The sequence below is a fragment of the Phanerochaete carnosa genome, assembly GCF_000300595.1.
Source record: "Phanerochaete carnosa HHB-10118-sp unplaced genomic scaffold PHACAscaffold_3, whole genome shotgun sequence".
NCBI lineage: Eukaryota > Fungi > Basidiomycota > Agaricomycetes > Polyporales > Phanerochaetaceae > Phanerochaete > Phanerochaete carnosa.
In genome coordinates, this window is record NW_006767630.1 from 1559886 (window position 1) to 1585701 (window position 25816).

General features: G+C 47.4%; 11 protein-coding genes across 11 annotated transcripts; 6 read left to right on the forward strand and 5 right to left on the reverse strand.

The window, feature by feature from the left end:
• Positions 1 to 316: 316 nt before the first annotated feature.
• On the forward strand, positions 317 to 1365 carry PHACADRAFT_251824 (uncharacterized protein). The gene is made up of 6 exons (XM_007393179.1): positions 317 to 537; positions 592 to 620; positions 670 to 763; positions 819 to 922; positions 971 to 1079; positions 1131 to 1365. The coding sequence occupies exons 1-6, from the start codon at positions 349 to 351 to the stop codon at positions 1227 to 1229; spliced, it is 624 nt and encodes a 207-aa protein (XP_007393241.1). The 5' UTR covers positions 317 to 348; the 3' UTR covers positions 1230 to 1365.
• PHACADRAFT_251826 (uncharacterized protein) lies at positions 1346 to 3282 on the reverse strand. Its single transcript, XM_007393180.1, has 9 exons — positions 3260 to 3282; positions 3161 to 3205; positions 3039 to 3110; positions 2867 to 2985; positions 2707 to 2817; positions 2615 to 2657; positions 2109 to 2564; positions 1903 to 2050; positions 1346 to 1849 (listed from the first exon to the last, which is right to left on the reverse strand). The coding sequence occupies exons 2-9, from the start codon at positions 3180 to 3182 to the stop codon at positions 1525 to 1527; spliced, it is 1296 nt and encodes a 431-aa protein (XP_007393242.1). The 5' UTR covers positions 3183 to 3205; positions 3260 to 3282; the 3' UTR covers positions 1346 to 1524.
• Positions 3283 to 3576: 294 nt separating this feature from the next.
• On the reverse strand, positions 3577 to 6427 carry PHACADRAFT_251828 (uncharacterized protein). Its single transcript, XM_007393181.1, has 12 exons — positions 6337 to 6427; positions 6194 to 6280; positions 6015 to 6141; positions 5595 to 5962; positions 5310 to 5533; positions 5161 to 5257; positions 4724 to 5105; positions 4331 to 4669; positions 4031 to 4281; positions 3742 to 3980; positions 3642 to 3688; positions 3577 to 3593 (listed from the first exon to the last, which is right to left on the reverse strand). Exons 1-7 carry the CDS (start codon positions 6413 to 6415, stop codon positions 4897 to 4899), a joined length of 1191 nt encoding a protein of 396 aa, XP_007393243.1. The 5' UTR covers positions 6416 to 6427; the 3' UTR covers positions 3577 to 3593; positions 3642 to 3688; positions 3742 to 3980; positions 4031 to 4281; positions 4331 to 4669; positions 4724 to 4896.
• Positions 6428 to 6797: 370 nt separating this feature from the next.
• Positions 6798 to 7628, forward strand: PHACADRAFT_158961 (uncharacterized protein; the record flags this gene model as incomplete). Its single annotated transcript, XM_007393182.1, has 6 exons — positions 6798 to 6828; positions 6871 to 6994; positions 7043 to 7103; positions 7157 to 7338; positions 7397 to 7498; positions 7565 to 7628. The coding sequence occupies 6 exons, from the start codon at positions 6798 to 6800 to the stop codon at positions 7626 to 7628; spliced, it is 564 nt and encodes a 187-aa protein (XP_007393244.1).
• A 6567-nt stretch (positions 7629 to 14195) lies between these two features.
• PHACADRAFT_251833 (uncharacterized protein) lies at positions 14196 to 14910 on the reverse strand. Its single transcript, XM_007393183.1, has one exon. The coding sequence runs from the start codon at positions 14884 to 14886 to the stop codon at positions 14374 to 14376; it is 513 nt and encodes a 170-aa protein (XP_007393245.1). The 5' UTR covers positions 14887 to 14910; the 3' UTR covers positions 14196 to 14373.
• A 518-nt stretch (positions 14911 to 15428) lies between these two features.
• PHACADRAFT_251834 (uncharacterized protein) lies at positions 15429 to 17420 on the forward strand. The gene is made up of 10 exons (XM_007393184.1): positions 15429 to 15472; positions 15532 to 15636; positions 15688 to 15755; positions 15803 to 15855; positions 15905 to 16164; positions 16218 to 16309; positions 16364 to 16537; positions 16592 to 16973; positions 17024 to 17186; positions 17240 to 17420. Exons 1-10 carry the CDS (start codon positions 15437 to 15439, stop codon positions 17302 to 17304), a joined length of 1398 nt encoding a protein of 465 aa, XP_007393246.1. The 5' UTR covers positions 15429 to 15436; the 3' UTR covers positions 17305 to 17420.
• A 175-nt stretch (positions 17421 to 17595) lies between these two features.
• On the forward strand, positions 17596 to 18135 carry PHACADRAFT_58526 (uncharacterized protein; the record flags this gene model as incomplete). Its single annotated transcript, XM_007393185.1, has 1 exon — positions 17596 to 18135. A coding segment is annotated over one exon (540 nt), but the record flags the coding sequence as incomplete, so codon positions are not given.
• Positions 18136 to 18456: 321 nt separating this feature from the next.
• Positions 18457 to 19764, reverse strand: PHACADRAFT_251838 (uncharacterized protein). Its single transcript, XM_007393186.1, has one exon. It carries the CDS (start codon positions 19307 to 19309, stop codon positions 18518 to 18520), a length of 792 nt encoding a protein of 263 aa, XP_007393248.1. The 5' UTR covers positions 19310 to 19764; the 3' UTR covers positions 18457 to 18517.
• Positions 19765 to 20001: 237 nt separating this feature from the next.
• Positions 20002 to 21792, forward strand: PHACADRAFT_251839 (uncharacterized protein). The gene is made up of 5 exons (XM_007393187.1): positions 20002 to 20419; positions 20477 to 20541; positions 20600 to 20741; positions 20831 to 21197; positions 21254 to 21792. The coding sequence occupies exons 1-5, from the start codon at positions 20110 to 20112 to the stop codon at positions 21528 to 21530; spliced, it is 1161 nt and encodes a 386-aa protein (XP_007393249.1). The 5' UTR covers positions 20002 to 20109; the 3' UTR covers positions 21531 to 21792.
• A 74-nt stretch (positions 21793 to 21866) lies between these two features.
• Positions 21867 to 22513, reverse strand: PHACADRAFT_251841 (uncharacterized protein). The gene is made up of 6 exons (XM_007393188.1): positions 22474 to 22513; positions 22392 to 22423; positions 22299 to 22332; positions 22147 to 22247; positions 22065 to 22072; positions 21867 to 22014 (listed from the first exon to the last, which is right to left on the reverse strand). Exons 1-6 carry the CDS (start codon positions 22491 to 22493, stop codon positions 21955 to 21957), a joined length of 255 nt encoding a protein of 84 aa, XP_007393250.1. The 5' UTR covers positions 22494 to 22513; the 3' UTR covers positions 21867 to 21954.
• A 131-nt stretch (positions 22514 to 22644) lies between these two features.
• PHACADRAFT_251842 (uncharacterized protein) lies at positions 22645 to 24097 on the forward strand. Its single transcript, XM_007393189.1, has 6 exons — positions 22645 to 22884; positions 22933 to 23386; positions 23441 to 23538; positions 23589 to 23728; positions 23784 to 23882; positions 23941 to 24097. Exons 1-6 carry the CDS (start codon positions 22672 to 22674, stop codon positions 23999 to 24001), a joined length of 1065 nt encoding a protein of 354 aa, XP_007393251.1. The 5' UTR covers positions 22645 to 22671; the 3' UTR covers positions 24002 to 24097.
• Positions 24098 to 25816: the final 1719 nt, after the last annotated feature.

Genomic DNA, 25816 nt, shown 5'->3' on the forward strand with positions numbered 1-25816 from the left:
GTTAGTGAGTAGCAGAGGCATCACGAGCGAGGAATCAGCAAGAAAAAATGTCTCATTTCCTCAGTCCCAGAATGCGCAGGCGAGCGCATCCCTTTGTGTAGGACTGAGGCTGTCGAACGCAAATTACATGAAGTACCATCATCTGAGCAGAGTAAGGACAGGTACTCACGGTAAAACTGACGCAAACCAGGGACAGACAAAATATCCTCAACGGGTGGGTACGTATGTAGAGGCACTATTTACCTCTGTTTGCTTGGCGATGATGACACCGGCATAATCCCGCTTATTGACTCTGCACCTGCCTCTCATCCGGTGCGAACTCTTTCAAAAGAAACAGCAGACTGTAACATGCCTCACGACCATAGCCATGGGTGTGGTACAGAGTGTGACCATGATCACGATGTTCCTGAGTCGCAAGGACACAGGGACAACCTATTTTTGCGCATTGATCGTGACAATGTGGTCGCACTGAATGTCGCCAACGGTAAAGGTCCAGAAGTAGTCAAGCCATGGCATGAACGCATGAACGAAGATATGGTGAGTAACCTCAATCAAGCAGCACATTCCATTCATTCTCTCGTCTCTCCGCAGTACCTGGACTCTGATGCAGATGACCAAATGTGCGTTTCCTTCACGGTCCGCACTGGCTCATACTTAGGCGGCACGTAGTATCATTCGTGTACCATTCACCGGTTCCGTAAAGCTACGTGCACTCCTGCTGAAAGCTGGACCTGGTGACCAGACTCCCGCAAAAGTGTCTTTGGTCAGTCCGCATAGCACTGTCTGTTGATAGCTATGGTATTGACCTCATGAAACAGCTCAGCAATCTAGAACATTTGGATTTTTCCGACGTCATTGAACGCAAGCCTGCGCAAGAATTCGAGGTACCTCAGGGACGCGATGTTGGGGAATACCATGTATTGTAAGCATCAGAAATGCAGCGATCATCGCCGCTGCTCACTCTGTGTAGGTCAGCGAAATTTCCAGCGATAACCTCAATCACGCTGTTCTTTCCGGCTTCGCAAGGCGGAGACACTACCCGCATCTACTATGTGGGCTTCTTGGGACAGTGGACGGAGGTGCGTTGGGTACATCTCATGAAACAGTCTAAATGTGAGAACGACTGACAGCGCAAAACCGACCCTGTTGTTGCCGTATACGAGTCTCGAGCGAATCCGGCAGATCACCCCAAGATCACTGGCATCCATGATGTTAGAAGTAGCACTTGAGCAGATTTAAGTTTGGCGAGGAAGCAGCGGCAGGAGGTTGTTTGACTACGAGCTCTCTCACAGCCGGTGGCCGCTAAGACAGGAATTGCTGTATGCGTCGTATTTGTGTGCATCGATGCCGGTTATATATTATCACTAAAGGAATTTGGTCGATCATGAAGAGGATTATTTGCATACATTAGGGTTGATAAGGTATGCGACTTGGACACGACACCGCAAAGAGTAGACCAGACACAATCAACACAAAAGAACGAGCTGCAGTTTTGGGGGAAGGACCAGATATAACACCAAGATATCAAGAAATCTCGAGGTTGGCGACTTCATTCGTGATTTCATCTACTTTGTCCTCCTGCACGATCTCCCTCTTGCCAGCCGCAGCGTTTGCAAAACTAAATGAAGGGCGAATGTTCGCCACAGCAGGAGCTGCTGGCCTTGGGGCTTCAGCGGTCTTCGGCGACGCGGGAGGAGCAGCGGGACGAGAAGGAAGAACTTCACCACGCGACGAACCAGTACGAGAGGAAGTACGAGACATAGGATGAGTGACGCGCTCCCTGGCCTGTTCGCGCTCTTTTTCAAGGCGTTCAGCGACAGCAATTTCCCTGGCTATAGTATCGACCGGCCTGATTGAATGTAAGTACGTGCATAGTAACCTCATATTTCAGAGCTGTCTTACTTAGCAGCGCCAAAAGGGCTGGGCTTCGAGGTGCTGTGGGCAGGATTAGGCGAAGAAAGGGGTGATGGCGTCGCAGAAGAACTCGAACGAGGCAGAAGCTCCAGCTTGCGACGGCCCATTTGAGGAGTCGGAGGTACCGAGCTATTGGCTAAAGAGTTATGATGTAAATAAATATATGCCAATGCCTGCCGGGTACAACAGCTCACGTGATGTGCTATTGTGCGGAGCGGGAGCCCGCCTCCAATCACCTTCATCAGCAGGATCGCGAGGAGGACCCATCTCTCCCCGTCCGCGGACATTGCCAAACCTACTAGCGGGTTCGGAAGGGGTGGAAGGCTGAAATCTGCTTCCGATGGACCACTTTTCTTCCGTATCGGCGGGACCGGGCGGAGGAGCGTCTGGACTTCTGAGGCCAGAACCGCGACGCTTGAAAGAGGGAGCCTCAGATTCGGGTGGGATGGAAGCTCGAGGGCGACTGGAGCGCCAATCGTTTGCGCTTTCAGACACAGAAGGCGGGGGAGGCTCACGAGCCGTACCACCTTCGAACTGGCTGCGAGATCCACCACGAGAAGGCAAATCAGGGGGTGGGCCATCTCGGCGCCAGTTTCCAGAGAACTTGTCATCATCGAACCCCCCTCCTCCAAAGCTGGAGCGTTCCTTGGCTACGCAGCAGCTAAGATGACCGAAAGGTAGAGTGGTTATAGACACTCACGAGGTTCTGCAACACTAATGCGAACGCTCCTGCCCGCAAGGCTCTACGAACGAGCTCGTTAGAGCAAAAATAATATTGGCAGAGTCACTCACGGTACCGAACATGTCCAATGCAGCTTTTAGGCCATCAAGGTCCGCGAACTCGACGTAGCCAAAGCCCTTGGGCTTGTCCTCCCTGTCCTTGATAATTTTTACGGACTTCGTCTGTAATAAGATTAGATTTAGATGCAGCTTAAATTGAGACGCGACGCACCTGATGGCCGGCAAAGAACTCCTCAAGATCCGCCTCGGTCAGGTCGAAAGCTAAGTTACCGACAAAAGCGATGTAGGGGGGCTCGGTGGGCAGAGAGTGAGAAGGAGGACCACGGTCGGCTATACAGCAGAGTGAGATCCAAGACAGCAGTGTATTTGATTTCTAGACGTACGCCTAGTGGAAAGAAAGTCGTCCCTGCGGCGGTCCCCAGCGCGAGATCGGTCCTCGTCCGACCTAGCTGCGGCTGCACTTTCTTCAGAGCCAGGGCTTCACACGAAGAGCACCGACACTTACGAGCAGTAGGGAGGGCATCCATCTCGTCAGCCCATGAACCTAGGGCTATACAGGGGGTGTATATACTGTAGATACATCAATGTAGATGTGGATGCTCACTGTTATCCCCCAAAAACTCATTGAGAGACATTTTCTGTGCTTTCTTGGGCGCTGTGTGGGACATGCTTTATGAGCATAAGGAGCCGCTCTGAAAGGTAGACACACCGCGTACGCATGCTGAACAAATTCTACTACAAGAAATCGAGATTTCTAGGTGAGGAACGCAAGCGGTACAGGCGTCGCTGGCCGTTAGCAGCGAAGTTACAAATTCTGGGCCTCAGCCGTGAGCGCCTATTAAGACCTGTCTCACGCTTATTAGCGCCTAGTGGTCGCTAAGTTCCTGGCCAAATATCTCATCGTCATCGTCCACCTTGCCGCCATGATTCTCCTCGAGGTATGTATCCTAGTCCTCTCTGAAGCTGTGCCTCATTGTCCTGGATAGTCTAACAACTATATCATTCAAACGACACTCGCGGAGAAGCTCGTTAAGTCAGTAAGCTATGCGTGACTGCATTGCGTCCCATGAAGCTCACTGCGGTCAGGCCCGCCTCCCTCGACGTCCAGTTTGTGGACTTCGATGGAATTCGGTTCCATCTTTCTACTCCCGAGCGTAAGACCTGCCTTTTGCTTTCAATGAGCATCCGGTGTTGGGACGAGCTCGTTAAGTACGGCGTCGACAAGGCCTTGCGGAGGGTGTATGGTGACCGCGTGAAGGCTGAGGCGGAGCCAGAGTACAACATCAGCTTGGAATTAGATCTCGAAAAGTTTCCTCCTGAAGGAGGTGAGCACTCGACTGCTACTCTTCTCCTATTCGCCACTGATGTCGTCCAGATGAACGCGAAGCGCTGATCAAATCCGTTTCTCTGCTAAAGCGTAACGCCCTCGCCGCCCCTTTCGAATTTGCCTTCGAGACACAGAAGCAGTTAGCTTCTGCTGGATCCGGCCAGGGCGACCTACTTGCTCTGCACTATCGTGATGAAGAGGCGATCTATGTCCAAGCTTTGTCAGATCGCGTAACCGTCATTTTCTCCACTATGTTCAGAGAGGAGGCAGACAAGATCTATGGTAAAGTCTTCTTACAGGTACATCCATGTTAGTGTCAGTTTATGGTGAGCCTCACCAGTTTCTCAGGAATTTGTCGACGCGAGACGTCTTCCGGCTATCCAAAGCGCACCCCAGGTCCTTTACACCACGCGGGACCCGCCCCTTGAGCTCCGCCACCTGCCAAACTTGACACAAACAGAAGACGTCGGCTATGTCACGTTCATTTTATTTCCTCGCCATTTTGCCAATCCTGCCGTCGCCGAGTTGACCATCAGCCACATTCAGAATTTCCGGGACTATCTCCACTATCACATCAAATGCTCTAAGGCTTACATGCACTCTCGTATGCGCCACCGTGTCAGTGAATTCCAGAAGGTGCTTAACAGAGCGAAGACGGAAGTTGCGGTTGTAGACAGGAAGACGGTTAGGCGAGTCATTGGCTTGTATCATTAAGATTTGTATTGGCTCACCTGTATCAACAGTGGACGGTCATTGATGCGGTGAAGTAGCAATGAAATTGCAGGATGGGCTTAGGAATAACGGAGTCCCCATAGAGGGTGTTGTACTCAGTCACACAATCTAGTCTTTCGCGATGAAGTAATCAGACTTAATACTACATGTCTGGATGTCAGAATCCCAGATACAGGCACTCGTCAATATATAGGGAAGTCTGGGTCAGCCTCATTGGCCCATGCCCTCAGGCCGCCCACTAGGTCTTTCACCATCCCGTCTTTCCTGACGCTTCGCAGCGCTTCGGTGGCGATCTGAGAATCATTTCCCAGTCGACAAATGAAGTACGTCTCTTCCTCTGCCTCCGGGACAAATGCTAGTGGATTGGCTACAAACTCTGCTAGTGGCACGTCTAACAGGGGGCGGATCAACGAGTCCATCGAATTCAGATAAAGGAGAGGGCATACTCTTTGACTCGGGCAGGTGGCAGATACCGAACTCGACAGGTAGGCGAACATCAATCAGGAGAGGCTTTCTCTCTGACTGCAAGATCTCCTTTAAATCCTGTTGACAGCCATTCAGTAGACGCAGAAGCTCAAGTCCGATCTCTAAACACCTTTGCTCTTAGCCTGTGACCAGAATTGCCCTCCTGCAATCCTAGTACTACCCAATCTGGCCGACTTCCTCCGCAAAATGCGACATAATCGGTCTCAGCGATAGTGCCTGTGCGCTCGCCCTCCTTACCACAGGCTGGACATGTCGGCCGGCGCGGACGAATCCTGATTGTGCGGAACGGCATTGACGAGAGTGCGGAAAACAGAAGAAGACTGGGCTTTCCGTCTAAATAACGAATGTCGGTTGGACTTCCAGTATGTTTATCATATGGAGTGTACATACTAACCATGTAAACCTGCAATGAGTTTGATTGCTTCGAGAGCCTGGAGGTTACCTATAACACCGGTCACTGCTCCGAGGATCCCCAACTCTGCGCAACTACCGGTCGTCTCTGCGCTGGGCGGCCTTGGGAATAGGCACCTATAGCAAGGACCATCGTCACCGAGGTTGTATGTGCACAGCTGACCCTCAAACTTTTGCGCCGCCCCACTGACGAGCGGCTTCCCAAGCTTGACCGCGCTGTCGGAGAGAAGGTAACGAGTAGGGGGATTGTCTGTGCAGTCCAGAATGATGTCATATGCCTGTAATATTTCGAGAGCATTGCGGGATGTCAGAGCGCATACATGGGCAATGACATGGCATCCGGGGTTGATTCTGTCTCTTTATCAGCCGTCTGCAACCATACCGCAACAAAAGTCTGTCCCACTGGTTCAGGGCTTGTGCAGCAGAAACGGCCTTGGAAAGACCGATCTTCTCGTCAGAGTGAAGAATTTGCCTTTGAAGGTTGGAGGTTTCGACAACATCGTGATCGATAATTCCAAGTTTACCTGCTCCAGGAAGCTGAGCTCCGTCTAGGCGCGCAGGCTCACGTCTGCTCACCTACTCCAGCAGCGGCGAGATATTGCAGGGCGGAACAGCCTAAGCCTCCTGCACCAATCACAGCGACTGACGCTGCCTTGAGTTTTAGCTGGCCTGCAGTACAAATTATGCAGTGCGTTAAAGCAGATAAAGTATAAGTTTGTCCGTACCTGCAAGACCGAAACCTTCTAATATCATTTGTCTGCCATACCGCTGATAATCGAGAAGCGCAAGCCGAGGGACGTCCATTGTGCAAGATGAGCTGGAGCCAAGGTAACTCCAGACGCGAAGTACCAGCGCAGGAAAGTGGTCGCGAAGTGGTAGGCATGCGCGACGGATCTTCCCGAGCGCTTGATGCCGCGGGTCCCGTGCGATTCCTCAGGCGACTTGTCCTTGACCAACACGTCGGTGAGTAAACGTCGCATGTGCTATTCGTCTCTTGCTTCTGATACTTGTTCTAAGCTTACTACAAGTCCTTCTAGACTATCACAACGCAATCCGTCGCTTGTCTCGGGCAGTCTCTCCCTCGGGCCCATCATCGAAGGTAATGGCTAGCGTCAGTGCTACGGGTCCCGCCTTGCATATGGGGCCCGCACCCCCCTCTATTACCAGCACTGATGGAACCGCAATTATGTATCAAAGTATGCCAAGTCTTGGCCTTGGTGAGACTTGGCTGTTTCCTGATAATTGACACGGCCTGCCAGCACGAATTCCTCCTCCGCTGCCATGGCCAGACATCGGTCAGATGGCCAAATGGTCTGTCTCATCCTTCAAATTCGGCTTCGGACCTGAATGTCTGCAAGATGGCGACCCTGAGACATTTTGGCAGTAAGCCCAAGGTACCTGCCATTTACTGCCTTCCTGACTATTTTGTAGCTCTGATGGTCCCCAGCCGCACTTCATTACTATTGAATTTCCGCGTAAAGTGGCAGTACAAGTTTGTGTACCTTTGTGGAGTCACAGATGTATATGCTAATGAGCTTTTGCTAGAAATTAAGCATTTACCTGTGCTTCCCTCTTGATGATTCATACACACCTGCCACTATTGCTGTACGTGCAGGAACTGGACCTCTTGACCTGCAAGATTGCAGAGTGGTGTCTCTTGAGAAGCCTGATGGGTGGTTCACCTTTGATGTTTCAATGGAACCTCTTGGTGAGGATGGTGAGGGCTTGTAGGTTTATTCTCCCAAAGGACCTTTCTCTTAGGTTTGCTGATTGGCTGTAATGCAGCAAACCCATATATGCCTATGTTCTCCAAGTGATCATTGTTGCCAACCACATGAATGGAAAGGATACCCATGTGAGGGGCTTGCGTGTCCTTGGTCCATTAGAGTATGTGCAGTGGTTGCTGTCAATAATTTACCTGCTAATTTTTTAGTATAGACCAATGAGATTCAGTGACACTGATGATCCCTTTCCATTTGTTTCATCAAACTTTACAATGTACAAGTGCATACGATAATGTTGTAAAGAAAATTTTGGCACATTATGAAAAGATTCCAGTGACTAACAAGAGTCTAACTAAAGTGACAGAAGTCAAATTTGCTTTAAAGCTCATTACTTAGCTAAAAGCTTGCTGTAATGAAAACAGTCTTTATCATTGTGATGTAAGCTCAGACAGCTAACATACAGTAAGACCTGTTGCAAATGATGCCAGATTGCTGCTGGAGTTATTCAGACTAAGTGTAAGCAAAGGTTTTATTAAGATGCACACAGGTTGCTGTAGCTGCCACTGCTGTTTTGAGCAATTGTTGGCCATTCTACCATGTTTAATATTGTGCTTTTACAACTAAATCAAATGGTCTGATAACAAGTGCACTAAACTAAATAACTGAATGAGTGCTATGTAATATGTGATATTTAGTTATTGAAAAAATAACCAGTGGCAGCTGTGACATAAACATATGCAGCCAGTGAGGTGCATACCTATAGATTAAATAATAAAACTTGAGAGAAAGTTAACATAATGAAAGAGAATAAAGAGCAAAGTCAAGAGCAGAATATATGTTTTGTTTGAAAGCAAGCTTAACATGCTGACGGGTGTCAAAATTATTTGACACTAAGCCATAAAAAACTTTGAAAGAATAGACAATATCAAGCAAGCCTAATAGTGCACATATGCACTCTGGCACCTTTTTTTATATGGTAATATGCATAGGCAAGGCCAAATAGTACTAATATGGGTAAACAAACAGGTATACCTATATATAGTAGCAACAACCATCAAAGCTTTTCACATAAGAGCTACACTCTCTATAAGACCATCTGTACCTATCAGGACCTTTAAATGTATGGGAGAACCCACTAAAACATTTTATACAAGCCATAGAACCTGCTGAAATGGAACAGAACCTTGGAGAACCAAGTGAAACATTTCAGAATCTCTCAGAATCTTTTGGAACTTGTTGAAATCTTTTAAAATCTTCTATTATAATTAATTATTTGGCTTATACACAGCTAAAAGTAGTATTCCTACTATTATGTTATTTTTATTTCAAATAGACTCATACTAGTGTAAATATCTGTACTGTACACTTCTAAAATAACAACAATCTTCTATTTCTTAGCATTTGGGCTAAATAGAAATAATTACTCCTGAGCATTAAAAGCTTAGTAGGTTTGGATATCGGTTATACAGTACTGTCTGCATAGCAACTCAGGCTTATAACAAGTAAGTGAAACAGCACTAGCTTGGATAGCTAGGGCCCATTTTGACTTGCATAGATATAGACATAGAAATAATCAGCCACTTGCATTTGGCACAGGAGGCAAATTCAACCTTCAGTTTTTTTGGCAAAATTAACTGGAGGTTAGACCCAGTTGATCAAACAGCAAATCTCTTGATCGACACCAATGATGTACTGGATAAGGCAACGATACACTTGCTAAGCAGAGATCCATAAGGCCAGATGAATCCAGTGGGACCACTTTTGAATGTGTCATCAGAAAGTACTAAATGCAATAATTGTGCTCATCATCACTGTCAAAAATACTGCTGAATGAACTATGAGTCTCATCTTATTATTATAAGTGGGAGCTTTGATACTCAGACAACTTGGTGATGTAGTGAAGCTTGATAAAACACATCTTCTCTAAGCTTTTCATTGATCTGCTCCTCTGGCTGCATGAATAGACAACTCTAGCAATCAAATACAGCAGCCAGACAGCTGCGAACAGCTGGTATAGATGAAAATATCATTAGAGCTGAAGTAAAACAGCTTGCCCTGAGCCAAGTCAAAGAACTGGACTGCTAACACTTGAGCTATTGGTGGAAGCATGAAACAGAGTATGCTTGCAATGAACAAAAGGCCAACACTGTCTTGCAGAGGCAGCACTCTGAGATAGATGTGCAAACGGCAGCTCTTAGCAGCTCAAAGCACAGTTGACTGTAGAAAAAGCAAACTTGACTGCTGCTCAAGCTGGAAAAAGTGGGTCAATAAGCTTGGTGCTATAGACCAGTGAGAATTCCATTTCACAAACCACACAAACTGCTTACAAAGCAATTTCCTATATTAGTAGGCACATCACTGCTATATCTGAAGCACAGCACACCACTTATTGTACAATACTGATCAAAAGATCAACTGGTCAATAGAGGTCATTTCCAGTCAATTTTGCTGAAAGGATTGAAGGTTGAGTTTGCCACCTGTGTGGACAAATATCTATTATTATTGGCATTATTGTAGCCTCAGGCTATTGATAACTTCAGCCTATAATCTCCACGTCTGCTACACAACATACAAATCATTTTCTTCATAACAACTGAGAATTCCCAATTTAATAACTAGTTCAGAAAATTCAGCAAACAGTCATTTATTCTTGCTGTGCATTTCTTTGCAAGCAAACAACTAGTTCAACCATCTCTAACAAACACAACATGTGCACATATGTCATGCATAGTTTTGTAGTGCTAACTCTCATGGTTTTTCTCTTAGCAATGAGATCAAATGGCTTTCCACTAAAATTGAGTATATACTTAGTGTGCTCTGGTTATACCACTCTTTTTAAGTGTTCTGGGCAAAATTACTGGTTGATGTGCTTTCACTGTTTAGCTTAGTTTTCAGGCTAATTTGCAAAAATTACTGAACATTTCAATAAAATTTGGAAGTTTCTCACCTTTTAGTGTTTGTTATATATTACAAGAGAGTTCATTTGGTTTTGATATATTCAATCTGCTAATGCTAAAATTTGCAATTCTTGAACCTACAACATCTTTCTAGTATTGTAAAATATGATACAAGTGTAAAAAACTTCTAATTCCAATATGTGCCAATAATATATATATAGTGATCATATTACACTATACTGTATTTGTACAACCAGTCTGGCAGCAGATGTAACAGGTAACAGTTGATCATCAGTTTGATAAAGCGACAAGTTTAACTGTGATCTGTAATGCTAGTTAAGAATATAGCAGTTAAATAGTGGCAGCAGTTCAGATGTAATCCAAAATAGTGGCAACACAAACAATCTCCATGCTTCAAGATTGTGTTTATTGACTACTAGAAGGAATATCTCAACAATAACCCCAACTGCTTTATTTTCTGGGTCGAGCAAGACAGAAAGATAAACAAGGTTATCAGCTGTTGTCAATTGCTCAGTATGCTCATTACATCTAAATGGAGTCTAGAGCTGCATCAAGGCATTCATACTCTGCATTAGCTCAGCTGTGTATGCTACATGCATCATTACGAAGGCATACTATTAAATATTGGCATCATTGACCATAGCATCTGCTTTGACTACTGCAACGAGGTGACTGATCAAGCTGTGCTTAACTTCTTCAAACATGTAGATTCTACAATGGCCAAGCACATTTACAAGACTGAGATTATTACTAAGAGGCAATCTGAGCTCTGAGACAGCTTGCTTGCCTAATGCATGGTGGTACACAATATCATCTCTCAGCATAAGATCCCTATGGACATCTAAGATATTGTGGGCACTTGTAAAGTTTTATTTTTACTGTTCTTTCATCACTACTTTATATTTTAGTCTATATCTCTTGTGTCATCTTTGCTGCACTTTAGCTTGAAAAGGTGAATGTAAGAGCAGTGCTTAAGCAGGTCCAGCTCAAATTACTAAGAAGGTGCAATTTTGACAATGTTATGATTACCCATGTCATGGCCATAGAGCCTCTTCTCAATTTTTCCTGATTTTCCTCAATTTTATCTTGTTTAATTTAATGCTCACAGTCTCTGACGACATATACAAAGTCCTAAATGCACGCCTATATCAAGTGAGTCACTGACGCATACACATCAGTGCATCAGCATTCTGTTCTTGTCACATTATGCTGTCTTAGTAACAGCTGCCTTAATGAACACTGTTCTCTGATCACCATTGGACCTTTGATTCCTATTGGCCTGACTATACGTTATAATGACTAAGTCACAGCTATTAGAGTTCAATCAGCAATGAACATTCAATTCTAGTTATATCAGACATTCTGACTTACTGGTTTTAATCTTTGCACTAACGTCCTCTATTCCAGCCTTATTATAGCTTATATAATGCCTGGTTTGTGCACAGCCTGAGTAGTATAAGTAGGGACACTCTATCACTTTCTAGCTCCATCTTGACCTCTTGGTCTTACTGGACTAGATAAGCCTTTGTTTGTATTCTCTTAGCTATTCAATTTCAACTTGGTCATACTAGGCTAGTACTCTTGCATAAACTTTTATTAGTTGTGTGTGTGACTCACTCTGCATGCTGACAAGTGTCAAAGTTGTTTGGCACTAAGCCATGAAAAACTTTGAAAGGATAGGCAACATCAAGCAAGTCTAATAGTGCACATATGCACTCTGGCACCTTTTCTTATATGGTAATATGCCTAGGCAAGGCCAAATAGTACTAATATGAGTAAACAAACAGGTATGCTCATATATGGTATCATGAGTGAAGAAAGTAAGACTTAGAAAGGAACTAAGCTTGCCTTTTAATTGAGTTAGATGGACCAGACGTTAGGTCAACTTTTACCTTGGGCATTTGAGAAAGAGGATGTAGGTCACAAGCAAAGATATACTTATAGAGAGACTGGAAGTGCTTCACAGTAGATCTACTTGAAGATAAACTACAAGCAGAGATGTGGCACCAACAGAGACCACTGAAAGACAGTCATGTGCTATCAACCTAGTGAGACTAATGTAAGACAAAGCTTGTATATCATGCTTTAGCATTGAATTGCTAGGCGGACTCAAGATCTTGCCTGGCTGATTGACTGAGTAAACTCACTATCACACAAGTGACACAAACACCAGGTGGACTAAGAAATACTCAGGAACTGACTTTGCTTGAGGACAAAGAACTGAGCTGGAGCTAGGATTCAATAGCAGGTATCTGGAATAAACACACACAAAGACCTCTGAACCAGATGTTATCTATGCAGGTGGTTGAAATTCAGAGGAAGCTGACCATAGTGCAGAGAAATTACTGCTCAATATGGGGCTGAGATACTAGGTACATAAGTGGTGGTTTATATACACCTGAGAAACCCTCATAGGGGCTTGTATTTCTAAGCTACTTCCTACTCAGGTTCCTCTCTAATTTGTCCTAGCTAAGTCCTGACAAATTTCTGACAAATACTAAGCCTTTCTGATTAGCTCCTATATGTTCTGGCACCAGTTCTGGCTTGTTCCAAAGATCTGGCCTGCTCTTTCCAAGGCACCAGATATTTAGGAGCCCAAATGCCAAGTTCTTCTCTTTTCAAACAGTAGCTCCTATCAGGGTCTATCTGGGCCACCCATGCTTTGGTGTCTGCCCAGTATTTGTCTCTGTTAGCCTTTATTATGTGTCAACTTGATCTGATGCATAATAATAGTAGCAACTACCATCAAAGCTTTTCACATAAAAGCTACACTCTCTGTAAGGCTACTTGTATCAGGAAAGAAATCTAAAACTTTTTTGTCACAGAAAATATGCAAAAGCAGCTTGAAAAAATAAGTCAGGAAATGTTGTTTTTTTTTCTTGGTATTTGGCAGCCCAACAACTTGGCAATCTGGCAGCCAAGCCAATTGTTTGCCAGGCCATTTATCTGGGAACAGTGGCATCTGGACAATAATTGGCTCAGCTGCTGAGTTGCCAAATTGCTGAACTGTTGGATATCAAGTGAAAAATACACCATTTTCTTACTTATTTTTTCAAGCTGTTTTTGCATTTTTTGCAATAAAAAAGTTTCAAATTTCTCTCATATATATACCAGGACCTTCAAATGTATTGGAGAACCAGGTGGAATCTCTCAGAATTCTCTAAAATTCTCTGGAACTTGGTTGAATTTTTTAGAGTCTTCTATCATAAATAATTATTTGGCTTATACACAGCCTAAAGTAGTATTCCTACTATTATTTTCTCTCTATTTCAAATAAGCTCATATTAGTATAAATAGCTGTACTGTACGCCTCCAGATAACAACAACTCTTTAGCTCTCCTCAGCACTTAGGCTGGCCAGAAAGCATTGTTCCTGAGCTTTGGTAGCTCAATAGGTTTGGTCATTAGTTATACAGTATTGACTGTATAACAACCAGGGCTTATAGCAAGTAAGTGGAACAGCACTAGCTCAGATAGCTAGGGTCCATCTTGGCTTGCATAGGCATAGACATAGAAATAATTAGCCACTTGCATTTGAGCAAGTGTCTATTATCATTGGCAGTATTATAGGCTCAGGTTATTGATAACCTCAGCCTACAACCTTCACTCCTGCTACATGACATTCAATCCATTCCCTTCATGAATAACTGAGAATTCCCAACTTAACAACTGGTCCAGAAAACTGTTCATTCTTGCTGTGCATTTTTTTGCAAGCAAACAACTGGTCCAACCATTCCTAACAGATACAACACTCCTCGTTGCCAGATCCCTAAGAAACCTTCCTAGTAGAAGTGTTAAACCTTGTCTCTGTGACAACATGGCAGCATGCCCTTTAGGTGCTCATTAGATTAGATAAGCATTTCAGGCTCTCTGGCTCATAAAGCTTGAAATCTCAGGTTAAGTAGATTTTTATCTCTCACTTGTACACTGTATATTTAGGACTCAAATAAAGTCAGTTCAGATTCACAGTACAAGTGAGAGGCCATTCCCAATGACAGTCTTACACACAGCCACATCTGCCACTGTTCAGGTCAAAAAAGTACAGTAACTGTGCTTAGTCAATATGATGCTCATAGTCTGTTAACTACCAATGCACATTACAGTAGTAAAATGTGAATTATCTAATTGCATCTATTAGCTACCACTCTTCTAAAACAGGCAAGCCACTTTTCACCCTGATTTCGCTCCACTTTCTTACCCTCTTCTGTACTATTACATACAGCATCAAGGATAGAGCCCTTGCCCTCTGCGCGAAGAGCATCCTCACTTACATGCTCAAACAAGGGAAATGCTTCCAGGTGTGCCTTCATCCACTGGTGCAGATCGTGTACATCTGTGATGGTATAGACGATACCACCCGGACGAAGGACATATGCATATTCCGCAAGCAGCGTCGGTGAGATGATGCGCGCCTTGTGCTTGCGAGCTTTGAAGTGTGGATCAGGGAAGAGGAAGAACAGGCAAGACAGAGAGTTTTTGGGGATATAATTCGGCATGAACTTCATGGCATTGGCGCGAACGATTGAGACGTTCTGGTAGAGGCCGTGCGAGGCGGATTCATTGGGCGCGGACGTGGCGCGAAGGGCGGCGATACGATCCTGGACGTATTGGGAGACTTGCACCCGGATTTCCATGCCTGTAGTTATGTGTTGAATGAAATGCGGACTTCGAGAGACCAGAGGAGACTTACCAAGCATGAGGGTGTCTGGCAATATGGGGGCGAGGGCGATAAGCAGGCCGCCGAAGCCGCAGCCTACGTCTGCAAACTCTGGTGTTTTACCTTCGCTAGTGAATGCGGGGTAGTGCACGCTCCAGTCCATCTGCGCTGGAGATGCTGGGTAGTCAAGGGCATGGTCCGAGAAGGGGTTTGCGTGCGCGCGCTGTCGGTAGTGGCGTTTCTGAGGGAATGGACAGGTGAGTGGGGCGCAGAAGACCAGATGGGGTTTGGGGCATACCTGAGGGAGTAGTCTGCTATCGTCCTGCTGCCGGATGTGCAAGCCTCTCAGCTTGGACGTTCGCTTGCGTTTGGGCATCAAAGTGGGCGTTTAGGGCGAAGTGTCCTAGAGATCAAGAGACGGGAGTTATCGGGTCACGGTCACGTGGTATCTCACCCAATTAGCTCATGCCTCCCCAGACTTTCTTTAGACCTTCGCTCTTTCCTCATCACCCTCCACCATGTCCAACATGTCGGCAACAGCCTTCCGCTCTCTTACTCGTCAGGTCGGTTGTAATCTTCTCTTTTCGTTTGCTCAGTGTCTCATTCCTATGTACGCTGGCAGACTCCACGCCTGGCCTTCGGCCGTTCTCTCCGCTTCGCCTCTACCAGCAAGCAGCAGACGTTGAAAGAGCGCCTCACCGAGCTCATCCCTGTCGAGCTCGAACACGTGAGTTGGCTGCCCGAATTGTCCCCAGCTCTCAATTCATTTTTTCTGCAGGTCAAAGCTGCCCGCGTTGAGCACGGCAAAAAAGCATTCGGTCCCGTCCTCGTTGACCAGCTTTACGGGTACGTTGTCCTCTATCTCCAGTCTCTTTCACTAACCTCGTATGTAGCGGTATGCGCGGCCTTCCTGCCCTCATCTGGGAAGGCTCCGTCCTCGACCCTGGTACGTCAGCTTCTTCTCAATGTGAAAAGGTAGTGAACGCATGCTGCAGAGGAGGGTATCCGCTTTCGTGGCAAGAGCATTCCTGAATGTCAGGAGTTACTCCCTAAGGCCCCGGGAGGCAACGAGCCCCTCCCCGAAGCTCTCTTCTGGCTCCTCGTCACCGGAGAGATACCCACTCAGGAGCAGGTCACTGCCCTCTCCAAGGACTGGGCCGCTCGTGCTACCATCCCCGAGTTTGTGGAGGAGCTCCTTGACCGCTGCCCTCCAACGCTGCACCCTATGAGCCAATTCTCGCTCGCTGTTACTGCGGTATGCTCTCCCCTTCATACGTCTTGAACTTGCTTCCAATGACGACACATCAGCTCAATCACGACTCCAGCTTCGCGAAGGCTTACCAACAGGGCATCTCCAAGAAGGACTATTGGGGTCCTGTATTCGAAGACTGTATGGATCTGTAAGTGACTGATTTGCACACTCGGCGATTGGCCGACGTTGAAACAAAACCCAGGATTGCCAAGTTGCCCAACATCGCTGGTCGTATCTTCCATAACGTCTACGGCCAGGGAAAGCTCCCAGCTATCGATGCCAATAAAGACTATTCTTGGAATCTGGCCACTTTGCTTGGCTTTAGTGAAAACCCTGCCTTTGTCGAGCTTATGCGTCTTTACATCACTATTCATAGGTGTGTCTTAGTAGCTATGGAGATTAATACCTGCTAATCGTCACTGGTGCTCAGCGACCACGAGGGTGGCAATGTCTCTGCTCACACCGGCAAGCTTGTCGGTTCCGCTTTGTCCGACCCTTTCCTGGCCTTCGCTGCCTCTCTGAATGGTCTTGCTGGTCCCCTTCATGGTCTTGCTAACCAGGAGGTCTTGATCTGGCTCCGCCGCATGCAGTCCAAGATTGGCGAGAATGCCAGCGATGAGGCTGTTAGGGAGTATGTCTGGTCCACACTGAAGGGCGGTCAGGTGGTTCCAGGCTATGGTCACGCTGTACTCCGTAAGACTGACCCTCGCTACACTGCTCAACGCGAGTTTGCCCTCAAGCATCTACCTCACGATCCACTGTTCAAGCTTGTAGGCCAGATCTACAACATTGTACCAGATATTCTACTTGAGGTACATAAAACATATGTGCCAGATGAAACGGCTAATGACTCTTCATCTAGGCTGGCAAGGCCAAGAACCCCTGGCCTAACGTTGACGCTCATTCTGGTGTCCTCCTTACCCACTACGGTCTCAACCAGATGAACTTCTACACCGTCCTCTTTGGTGTATCTCGTGCTTTCGGTGTCGCCGCTCAGCTGATATGGGATCGTGCCCTTGGTGCGCGTGAGTCATCTTTCGCTCATCTTGTTTTATGGCAGTGTTAACATTATTTCCAGCCCTTGAGCGTCCTAAGTCATACTCTACTGGCGCCATTGAAAAGATGTTCAAGGACAAGAACTGAAGGATTCTTGAATATCCTTGTGTGCTTCATGCATGCATTTATTTTGCTCTAAGCATACAGCCTCGACCATTTTGTTATTGTAATACACTGCTTATATGCAAAGAACGAGTAGATTCGAGTTCTGCAGTGTAAAGCCCAGTCGTCAGTGATGTAAGGATGTGTGCGCGTCAATGTCCCGGTCTTTACAACGTGCGCGCAGGTTAACGCGAGCTTAACAACCAACTGCCATCTCTGCTTGTATCTGTCCTCGTTTCAATACACAGCACCATAATCTGCAACCGCTGAGCCGTGATGTCTGACATTCGCGCATTGCTCAAAGCTAAAAGAGAAGGGGCTCGCGTCAGCCACCCACTGGCGTCATACACCTCCAGTGGACACTTGCGATGCATAGCTTGCGAAACCATTGTCAAGCACGCATCGTCATGGGAGGGGCACGTTGGTAGCAAAGCACACCGTGTGAATGCAGCACGGTTGCGAGAAGAGGAGCAGAAGCGAGCAGTGCACACGCAGCGGGAGCGGGAGGAAGTGGTTGCGCATGCTAAGCGGAAGGCCAAAGAACAGGAGGAAGAGGGAGAGAGAAAGGAGGATCGCGCACTTGCGGAGAATAAAAAGAGACGGCTGTATGAGGAGCACACGCAGCATCCGCTTCCAACGAGAGAGTCGAGTGGGTTCCCTGCTGACTTCTTCTCGGACGCATCGAAGGCTCCACCTCCGCCTTCATACGACAGGGAAGACAGTGAAGGAGAGGTTATTGCTGCACCTTCAGCAGCATCAGCGGGGTCGAACGCTGTTGATCTCGAATGGGAAGCGTTCCAGCAGGATGTGCTGAACCCACCAGATCTAAAAGAGGCGTTCCAACGAGCCACCATCTTCGCGGAGCCGATTCTGCACTCGGGGGTCTCTGAGGACCTTCCTCCACGAGGGATAGATGTCTTGGGCACTGAATCGGAAGAAGAACTTACGGAGGGGCAGATGCGGCAGCAGAAGGAACAGGAGGAGCGGGAGCTCATTTTGGACAGGCTTATGGAGGAGGAGAGGGCGCAAGAGGAGGCGGACGCGAGAGTTACAATGCTCAAGACCAGGCTGGAATCGATTCGCAAGCAGCGGGAGGTCAGAAGGGCTACCAAATCACAGGAGAGCACATGAGAAATGCGGATGTTCTTGTCTGTATGGTAGCATATATTCTAGCCGATACAGCACAAACAAAGCTTAGCTACATCTCACTCTCCTGTGCCTCCCCTCCACTCGTAAACCATGTCGTCCAGTCCATACCCCGCTTATGGATCATCATTAGGCCAAGAATGACTGGCAGGTACCACAGACTGTGCTGCCACACCTCTCTCGCTTGCTTCTCCCCACCGAACCTCCAGAAGGCCCAACTCGCTCGGATTCCGAGTATATTTGGGACGAGGCTCGTTAGGGCAAACGTCCAGGTCGTAAGACCTGAGATGGGGATGAGAACGGAGCATACCGAGCCCAAAATGAGAGCGTGCCGGAGCGACACGAGACTGTTCTTCGAGGGCGAGATCACCGAGAGCATCTGATAGCCCGCTTGCGCATACGACCCGCGAACGAGGTGAGACAAAGAGTTGAAATGCGGGAATTGCCAGCTGAAGAGGAGTGCGAATAGCGCGAGTGGTGCTAAGGGGTTGTCTATGAGAGACAAATCCATAGTTGGCGTCGATGTGAGAAGAGATGGTAGGAACAATTCCACGGGATACGAGGACGAGGGCAGAAGTTGTCCGCCGCATGCTGTCCAGCCCATCAGTGGTGGGATGGCACCGACAATCGCCCCAGCCCATGTGTTCCAGATACTAGTTCGCTTCATCCATGTATATGCGCCTGCATATAACGCAACATTCGCCGCGCCCAATATGGCGGTGGTTGGGTTGACCATCGTCCAAAGCAAAGCCGGTCCTAGTATGCCTGTGACGACAGCAAAGCCGCCAGCACGCAGAGGACTGATAGCTTTACGCACGAGTGAACGCATGCGTGTGCGGGACATTTGTGCATCATACGGTACTTCTTGGATTTGATTCAGGGTGTTTGCAGACGCAGAGCATAGAGCGGTGCCCAGAGCGGTCGAAAGGAGTACAGGCACAGTTGCGGGGAGAGGGGAAAGGGCAACACCAGCCATTGCGGTGAGGACAACTAGCGTGGTGAGTCGCGACTTTGCGAGCTGGGAATATACTCTTAAGAGCTTGCGAGGTGTCAAAACCTGAACTTCACGGTAACTTGCTGGTGACGCGAGGGTACTGGGCGGGGAGGAACTGTTTGCCACCGTGTACGGGATGGTGACGCCACGAAACGACGTAATCGCGGGGCTTCTTGTGGGCGTTGTTGGCTTGGTTGCCTTCCACTGCCCGTTGTGGAAGAAGAACGATGTGAATGCGACTGAAGTGGACTTGCCCTGGACAGCAGACGTAAGAAGTCTAACTGTAAGATAGACTGTCCGTTTTGCAGCACATCCCGCAAAAACGTGTTGTGTGACACCAGTAGCTCTTGCTAGCATCCTTTAGGAGATTGAGCGTGAAATCTGCGACCAGACAGCTATACAAGGATCTACATACCTAGCTGCGAGCCTTGAAAGTGCGGGACAACGAGCGCGGCGCTTTTCGGTCTGCCGAAAATTCCCAGGCGTGTCGAGCGTCTCAACGCAGTGTTTGTCTCCCTCCACCACGTCGGGACTTAGGTCCTGAGATCATCACAGCCAGTCCAGCTCTTTTTGTTTCCTACTTGATCAGCACCTATTCGACACTCGAGTGTATCCTTTGTCTCGTCTTTTGCCTGCGTTCTGCAACCAACATGCCCGGCACCCATCTTCTCCCCCCAAACTTGCTCAAGCTCTTTGCACCACGTCCCCCACTCCCGTATACCCGGCCGCTCGACCGGGATATTGACCGTGTTAGGCCTAAAAATGTTGATGGTGCTGGCCAGCTTCTCGCTCGGCTTCGAGAAGAAAAGACACAAGGAATGATGAACTCCGGTGAAGGCGAAGGCATGGAAGAGGGCGAAGAACCCAACTTCACGCACGCCGAAGAGACCAAACGTCAGATGCGGAGAGAAGAGAGGAAGAAGAAGAAAACTGAGGAGTTCCGGATAGCTAAGGAATCCTGTGCGCTTCATAGAGTTCTGCTGTGCTATATGGCCTGCTCATGGGAGCTCATTCCAGACAAGCCTGCCGATGACCCTGAGGCCGTCGGGGACCCCTACAAGACACTGTTCATTGCTCGTTTGGTCCGTATGATTGTCCATTTTTCTGCTGTGGACACGAACTGACTAGTTTGTCGTTCAGCATAAAAGCGCGACCGAGGGCGACTTACGTCGTGAATTCGAGGGTTTTGGTAGTATCGAACGGGTGAGAATCGTCCGCGACAAGAACGGGCGCAGCCAGGGCTATGCATTCATCGTTTTCGAACGCGAACGTGATATGAAAGGTAAAGCTGCAAAATTTGTGGTTGCTCCGTCGTTGACCATAGGATACATGTGCGGTTTGTATTATCTTTCCCGTGGCATCTCTACACAGCTGCTTACAAGGAATCCGACCGGCTCCACATCATGGGCAAGCGAGTTCTTGTCGACGTCGAGCGAGGACGCACGGTACGAGGATGGAAACCTCGACGCTTGGGTGGTGGTCTCGGCGGTCGCCCGAAGCCTGAGCCAGCACCAGCATACATAGCAGGTAGAGGCGGCTTCCGCGGTGGCTTCCGCGGTGGGGACCGTGGTGGGGATGGTGGGGACCGTGGTGGCTTCCGAGGTGGGGACCGTGGTAGCTTCCGCGGTGGGAGGGGTGGCTTCCGAGGTGGAGGCGGAGGTTATGGTGGAGGATTCCGCGGTAGAGATGACTATGGCGGCGGGGGTGGGAGGGGAGGTCATGGTGGGGGTGGATTCCGGCAAGTAATATTCTGGCTAATGTTGCCCGCCTTCCGATTTTCACCGTTCATTTCAGCGGCGGCCGTGGTGGTGGAGGCATCGGCTACCAAAGCGGTGGCTTTGGTGACCATGGACCGAACGGATATGGAGGACCGGGTGGCAACCCCAGCGGGCCAGGCGGCTATGGGCCTCCAAGTGGCGGCTACGGTGGAGGACCTAGTGGACCTGGTGGGCCCGGTGGGTATGGCCCACCTGGCGGGGGATACGATGGTGGTGGGTATCGCGGAGACCTTAAGCGCGACAGTGGCCCTGGTGGGTATGATGACCGTGAAGCGAAACGCCCTCGGTTTTAGCCGGCGACGTCTGGATGCGCAAAGCCAGCCTCGCAAGTTTGACTCGCCTTTGTCGTCCGATGAGTGTATGATCTGCTCGGTCTACTTCTCACATCCTTCTTTGTATCCGCTACACGCGTAAGTATTACCTTACACCTGTATGTTCAAGACTGCTGTGTCACTCGAAGGCAAGTATATGTTATGGTCATTTATGCCATGCTTCCAAGCGTAGTACTCTTTGGGCGTTGTATATTTCGTGCACAATGCTCATCAGTGCACTTAACCGATCGATTGACTTTTTTGCAAGACTGGAAAAATACCTGCGACAGTATCCCGCGACGAGCCGCAGACCAGCCAGTAAAATATGTGCCATTTTGCAGTCATTATGACAGTTTGACGGCCGACTCTACAGCCTTTGCACCGCGAACGTGTATGCAAAGGGCACTCAGGGTTCTAAAGATGCGGGGAAAGTGCCATTCTCGCGCTGCTCATCCCACTTCGCAATCTGTACAATTGTTAAAAGCATGACACTTGACGGAGTGTGGTTTCACTCACCCACTCATCTGTGTATGTACAGGAACATCATGGGCGTGCAGATCAGGAAAGGGTAGATATTAACAGGCGTCGATGTACGCACTGGGGCAGAGCGAGTTGTATGCACGCTTAAACTGCTTGCAGGGCGCGAACTCTTCGCCCTTTGCAGCAATGCATTTGAAGTAGTCAGTGTAGTTTTGGAAGCTGTGAATGACTGAATAAGACAAACGGTGGCTCAAAGGCTTGAGCACGCACCAGTGCCTCGTCTGGTTCGTGTTAGGAAAGCGAGCTAGGAGAGCAAGTGTACGTTGGAACATGAGGCATTTTGAGCCGGTGAAAGCAACCGACCATCAAAGCCCGCGGTTTGCAGGATGTACTTGCTGCAAGGAGATAAGATACATGGAGAAACAAAACGTTTTTTTTTACCCACCTGGAGAGGTCCTCAGACATGGCGACCGGCGAGGTGGTTTGTTGTAGAAGGGGAGTGACGGAGAAAGAGACGACGATTCAGAGGACCCGGGAATTGGCGGAAGGTCCCGAAAAGGCAAGGCCTCTCTCGGCATGAGGTTCTCGACCTTCACTCTTGCTCTCAGTGGTGCCGACCACTTACGCGCATTCTCCGCTCACGATGGATGCTCTTAAGACTGAGATTGCCCACAAGCGCAAGAATTTGCAGGAGCTGTCTGTGGAGCGGCCAACAAAATACATGCGACGCGGTGACATTGAGCGTTTGAAACAAGGACAAGAACGCAAAGCTAGAGAAGAGAAGGAGGCTAAAGAGCGAGAAGAGAAAGAGAGAAAGGAGAGCGAGAAGCTAGCAATATTTAATGTCAAGGGCAAGGTGAGTATTTTATTGTGAGCTACCAAGCCTATTCATGCCGGAGACCAGAGCCCCCCGCGTTGCACTACTCACTCACCTAAACCGGAAGGACAAGATTCGGCATCACTAGACCCTCTATCCTCTACTACGTTCAACATCTCCAACGAGGAGTGCATCCGTCGACTTCGCGCCAAGGGCCAGCCCATCCGCCTGTTTGGCGAATCCGACAGGGACCGTCGCTTACGACTTCGCGCTCTTGAGCTCATCGAAGAGAAAGAACACGAACGACACGGCGGCCAGAACGACTTCAAGAAAGCGCTTGAAGATGTCGAGATTCGCGCACAGCAGGAGTTGGCCGAGAAGGAGCAGAAGAAGGAGGGAAGGGAAGGAGGGAAAGACATCGGCGTGGAAATCCTTGACTTAAGTCTTGTAAAGACGGATCCCGACAGGCTCTACCCGGTCATCTACTATGCGCTTAAGAGGACGTTAAAGGAATGGGAGGAGTGGATGGATGAGCGGCCAGGTGTGTTCCGTCTCCCTTGTCGAGAAACCTGTAAGATACTCATCCCAAACGCAGAGTTGGTGAAGAGAGCAACCCAAGGCAAGCTTGCCGCTGCCACTCAGCGCCAGTCTGCAGAGTACCTCAAGCCACTCTTCAAGCTGCTTCGTTCAAGGGTGTGCCACCTGGCCATGTGTCCTATGTTTCTTACTGACTTTAACATCAGTCGCTTCCTGCGGACATGCTTGCTCGCATCGCTGAAATTGTTCACTACATGCAAAAGCGCCAATATCAGAAAGCCAATGACTCATACTTGCGCTTGTCCATCGGCAATGCCCCTTGGCCAATCGGAGTAACCATGGTTGGGTTTGTGCATTGTTGCTGCCAGCAGTGTAATCTGGTCTGAAACTTGTTCATACAGCATTCATGAACGTTCAGCCCGGGAAAAGATATCTGCAGATCAAGTTGCTCATGTGTTGAATGATGAAGTTAGTCGCAAGTATATCCAATCACTCAAAAGGTAGTACTTCTAGTCTATAACTTCTTCATGCTGCAAGCTTATATGAGCTGCTTTCTAGGCTCTTGACTTTCTCACAGACTAAATACCCTCCAAATGATGTTACACAGCTCATGGGCTAGTTATATCTCATTGCTTGAGATCATATTTTTTGACCAGGCCCTTGTCTTACTCAGCTCTATATGTTGTATTCATACATAGGATATTTCATGGTTGACAAGAGGTGTGACTGCTACATGATGAGTAACTTGTGAGTGTGGAAGCTGACCATGTGCTGGCAACACTCAATCATGCAAATAATGGGAATAGTCTTTGTTGTTGTTGTGTGAGCTCTAAAATATAGTATACATGAAGATGATCTACCTTTGTTATTGTTGTGTGAGCTAAAGAACAAATAATGAAGGTATACAAGGGGGGATATATGTCATTTGATGGCACCAATGAACTCTATAGCCAGCTGATCCAGATGTGCATGTTTCTGCGCCGGTTCTTCACGGGCATGGCAGGCTGGGTCAAAGCATCACTGCAGGTAGTAGATGACTTTGAGAAGGAAGAGACAAAAGCAAGAAGACTTTGCAACTGGACCTGTGCCTTTATTGCAGACTGTCATGTGCTGCCATACAGTGCCTACATTAACGGAGACTGGAATCAGTGTCTTCTAGATTAGAAACCCGGGCTTCGGAATGCCATCAATGCTCACCTGCAGACTATTGGAAAGTATGTTCGAGCCATAGACATTGTGGACTTTATGAGGGATCCGGCAACACAGAAGGAGTTCAGGCTGAAGAAGGGGATCAGCTTATCAACAGCACAGAGCTGGATGCACTGACTGTCCTATCGCTGGACACAGATTCCTACTGGGCAATTTGTTGATGGCCATGAATGAGCAGATGTGGTAGCTTATTGGCGCTATCATGCATTATAACTATAAGTATAGAAAAACTAAAGAAATAAGCTAGGTATTCAAATTAAAAAGAGACTGCTTACTCAGAGCTGCAAAGTAAGCGTAAACACACAAGCTTACTAAAAGTGAATCAATGACTAATAATATGACTCAGCTTTATAGTAATCTAAAACTATGCTTAGTAAAGATCTATGCTCAACAGCTATGAATTACCAAAATATAGTAATACTCTAACAAACATTAGTAAAATAGACAGAAGGCTGACTAATATAGACAAATGCTTATTAATAAAAGTAGAAGTAGCTTAGTAATTACAGTAGAATAGAAGAGCCAGTTTTGCTATTAGCTAAGAAACAACAGGCTGAAAGGTATAAATAGGAGAGGTTCTCTGAGAGTGAAGAAAAAAAAACCCACCGAGCATCACACACACTCTCAAGGATTCAGCTAGCAGCAAACCTGCAGTTGATCCCCTAAGCTCTTTAGCTCTCAGAGAATAGACTCCTTTCTTTAAAGCCTAGGAAATTTCTTAAGCACAGTAGAGCCTCTGACTTTCAAATAACCTGAAGGGAAACGCCTTTGGTATAGTGCACGAGTTCACTATTTAACTAACCTAGACTGCGAGAGCCAGTGGCATCATTATTTGAGACTGTGGTACGTCTTCTATAAAGCTTACAGTAATTAAACTAGCAGTAAAGAGATTAAATCTATTCAAGTTATATAAATTCTCTAAGAACATTAAATTGTCCTTACTAGTCAAAGCTTACTAAGTTAACCAAGACATTAACTTGTCTTTGTTACTCTCTTATCTTACTTATCTAAAAACTCTATTCTATTAACCCAAGTAGCTAGTTCTTAAGCTACTAACCAAATCTTTTTACAGCCCATCTTCTAAGATTCCTTAAAAGTCCCTTGTTAACAGGCAAGTAAGGCTTTAGAGTATTCAAGCAGATTAGTAGGTAGTCTTCAAATTAGTCCACCACGAACACCAGGATAGCTCTGGTTGAAAGGCTAACCCAGTGAACCCTGGAAAGAA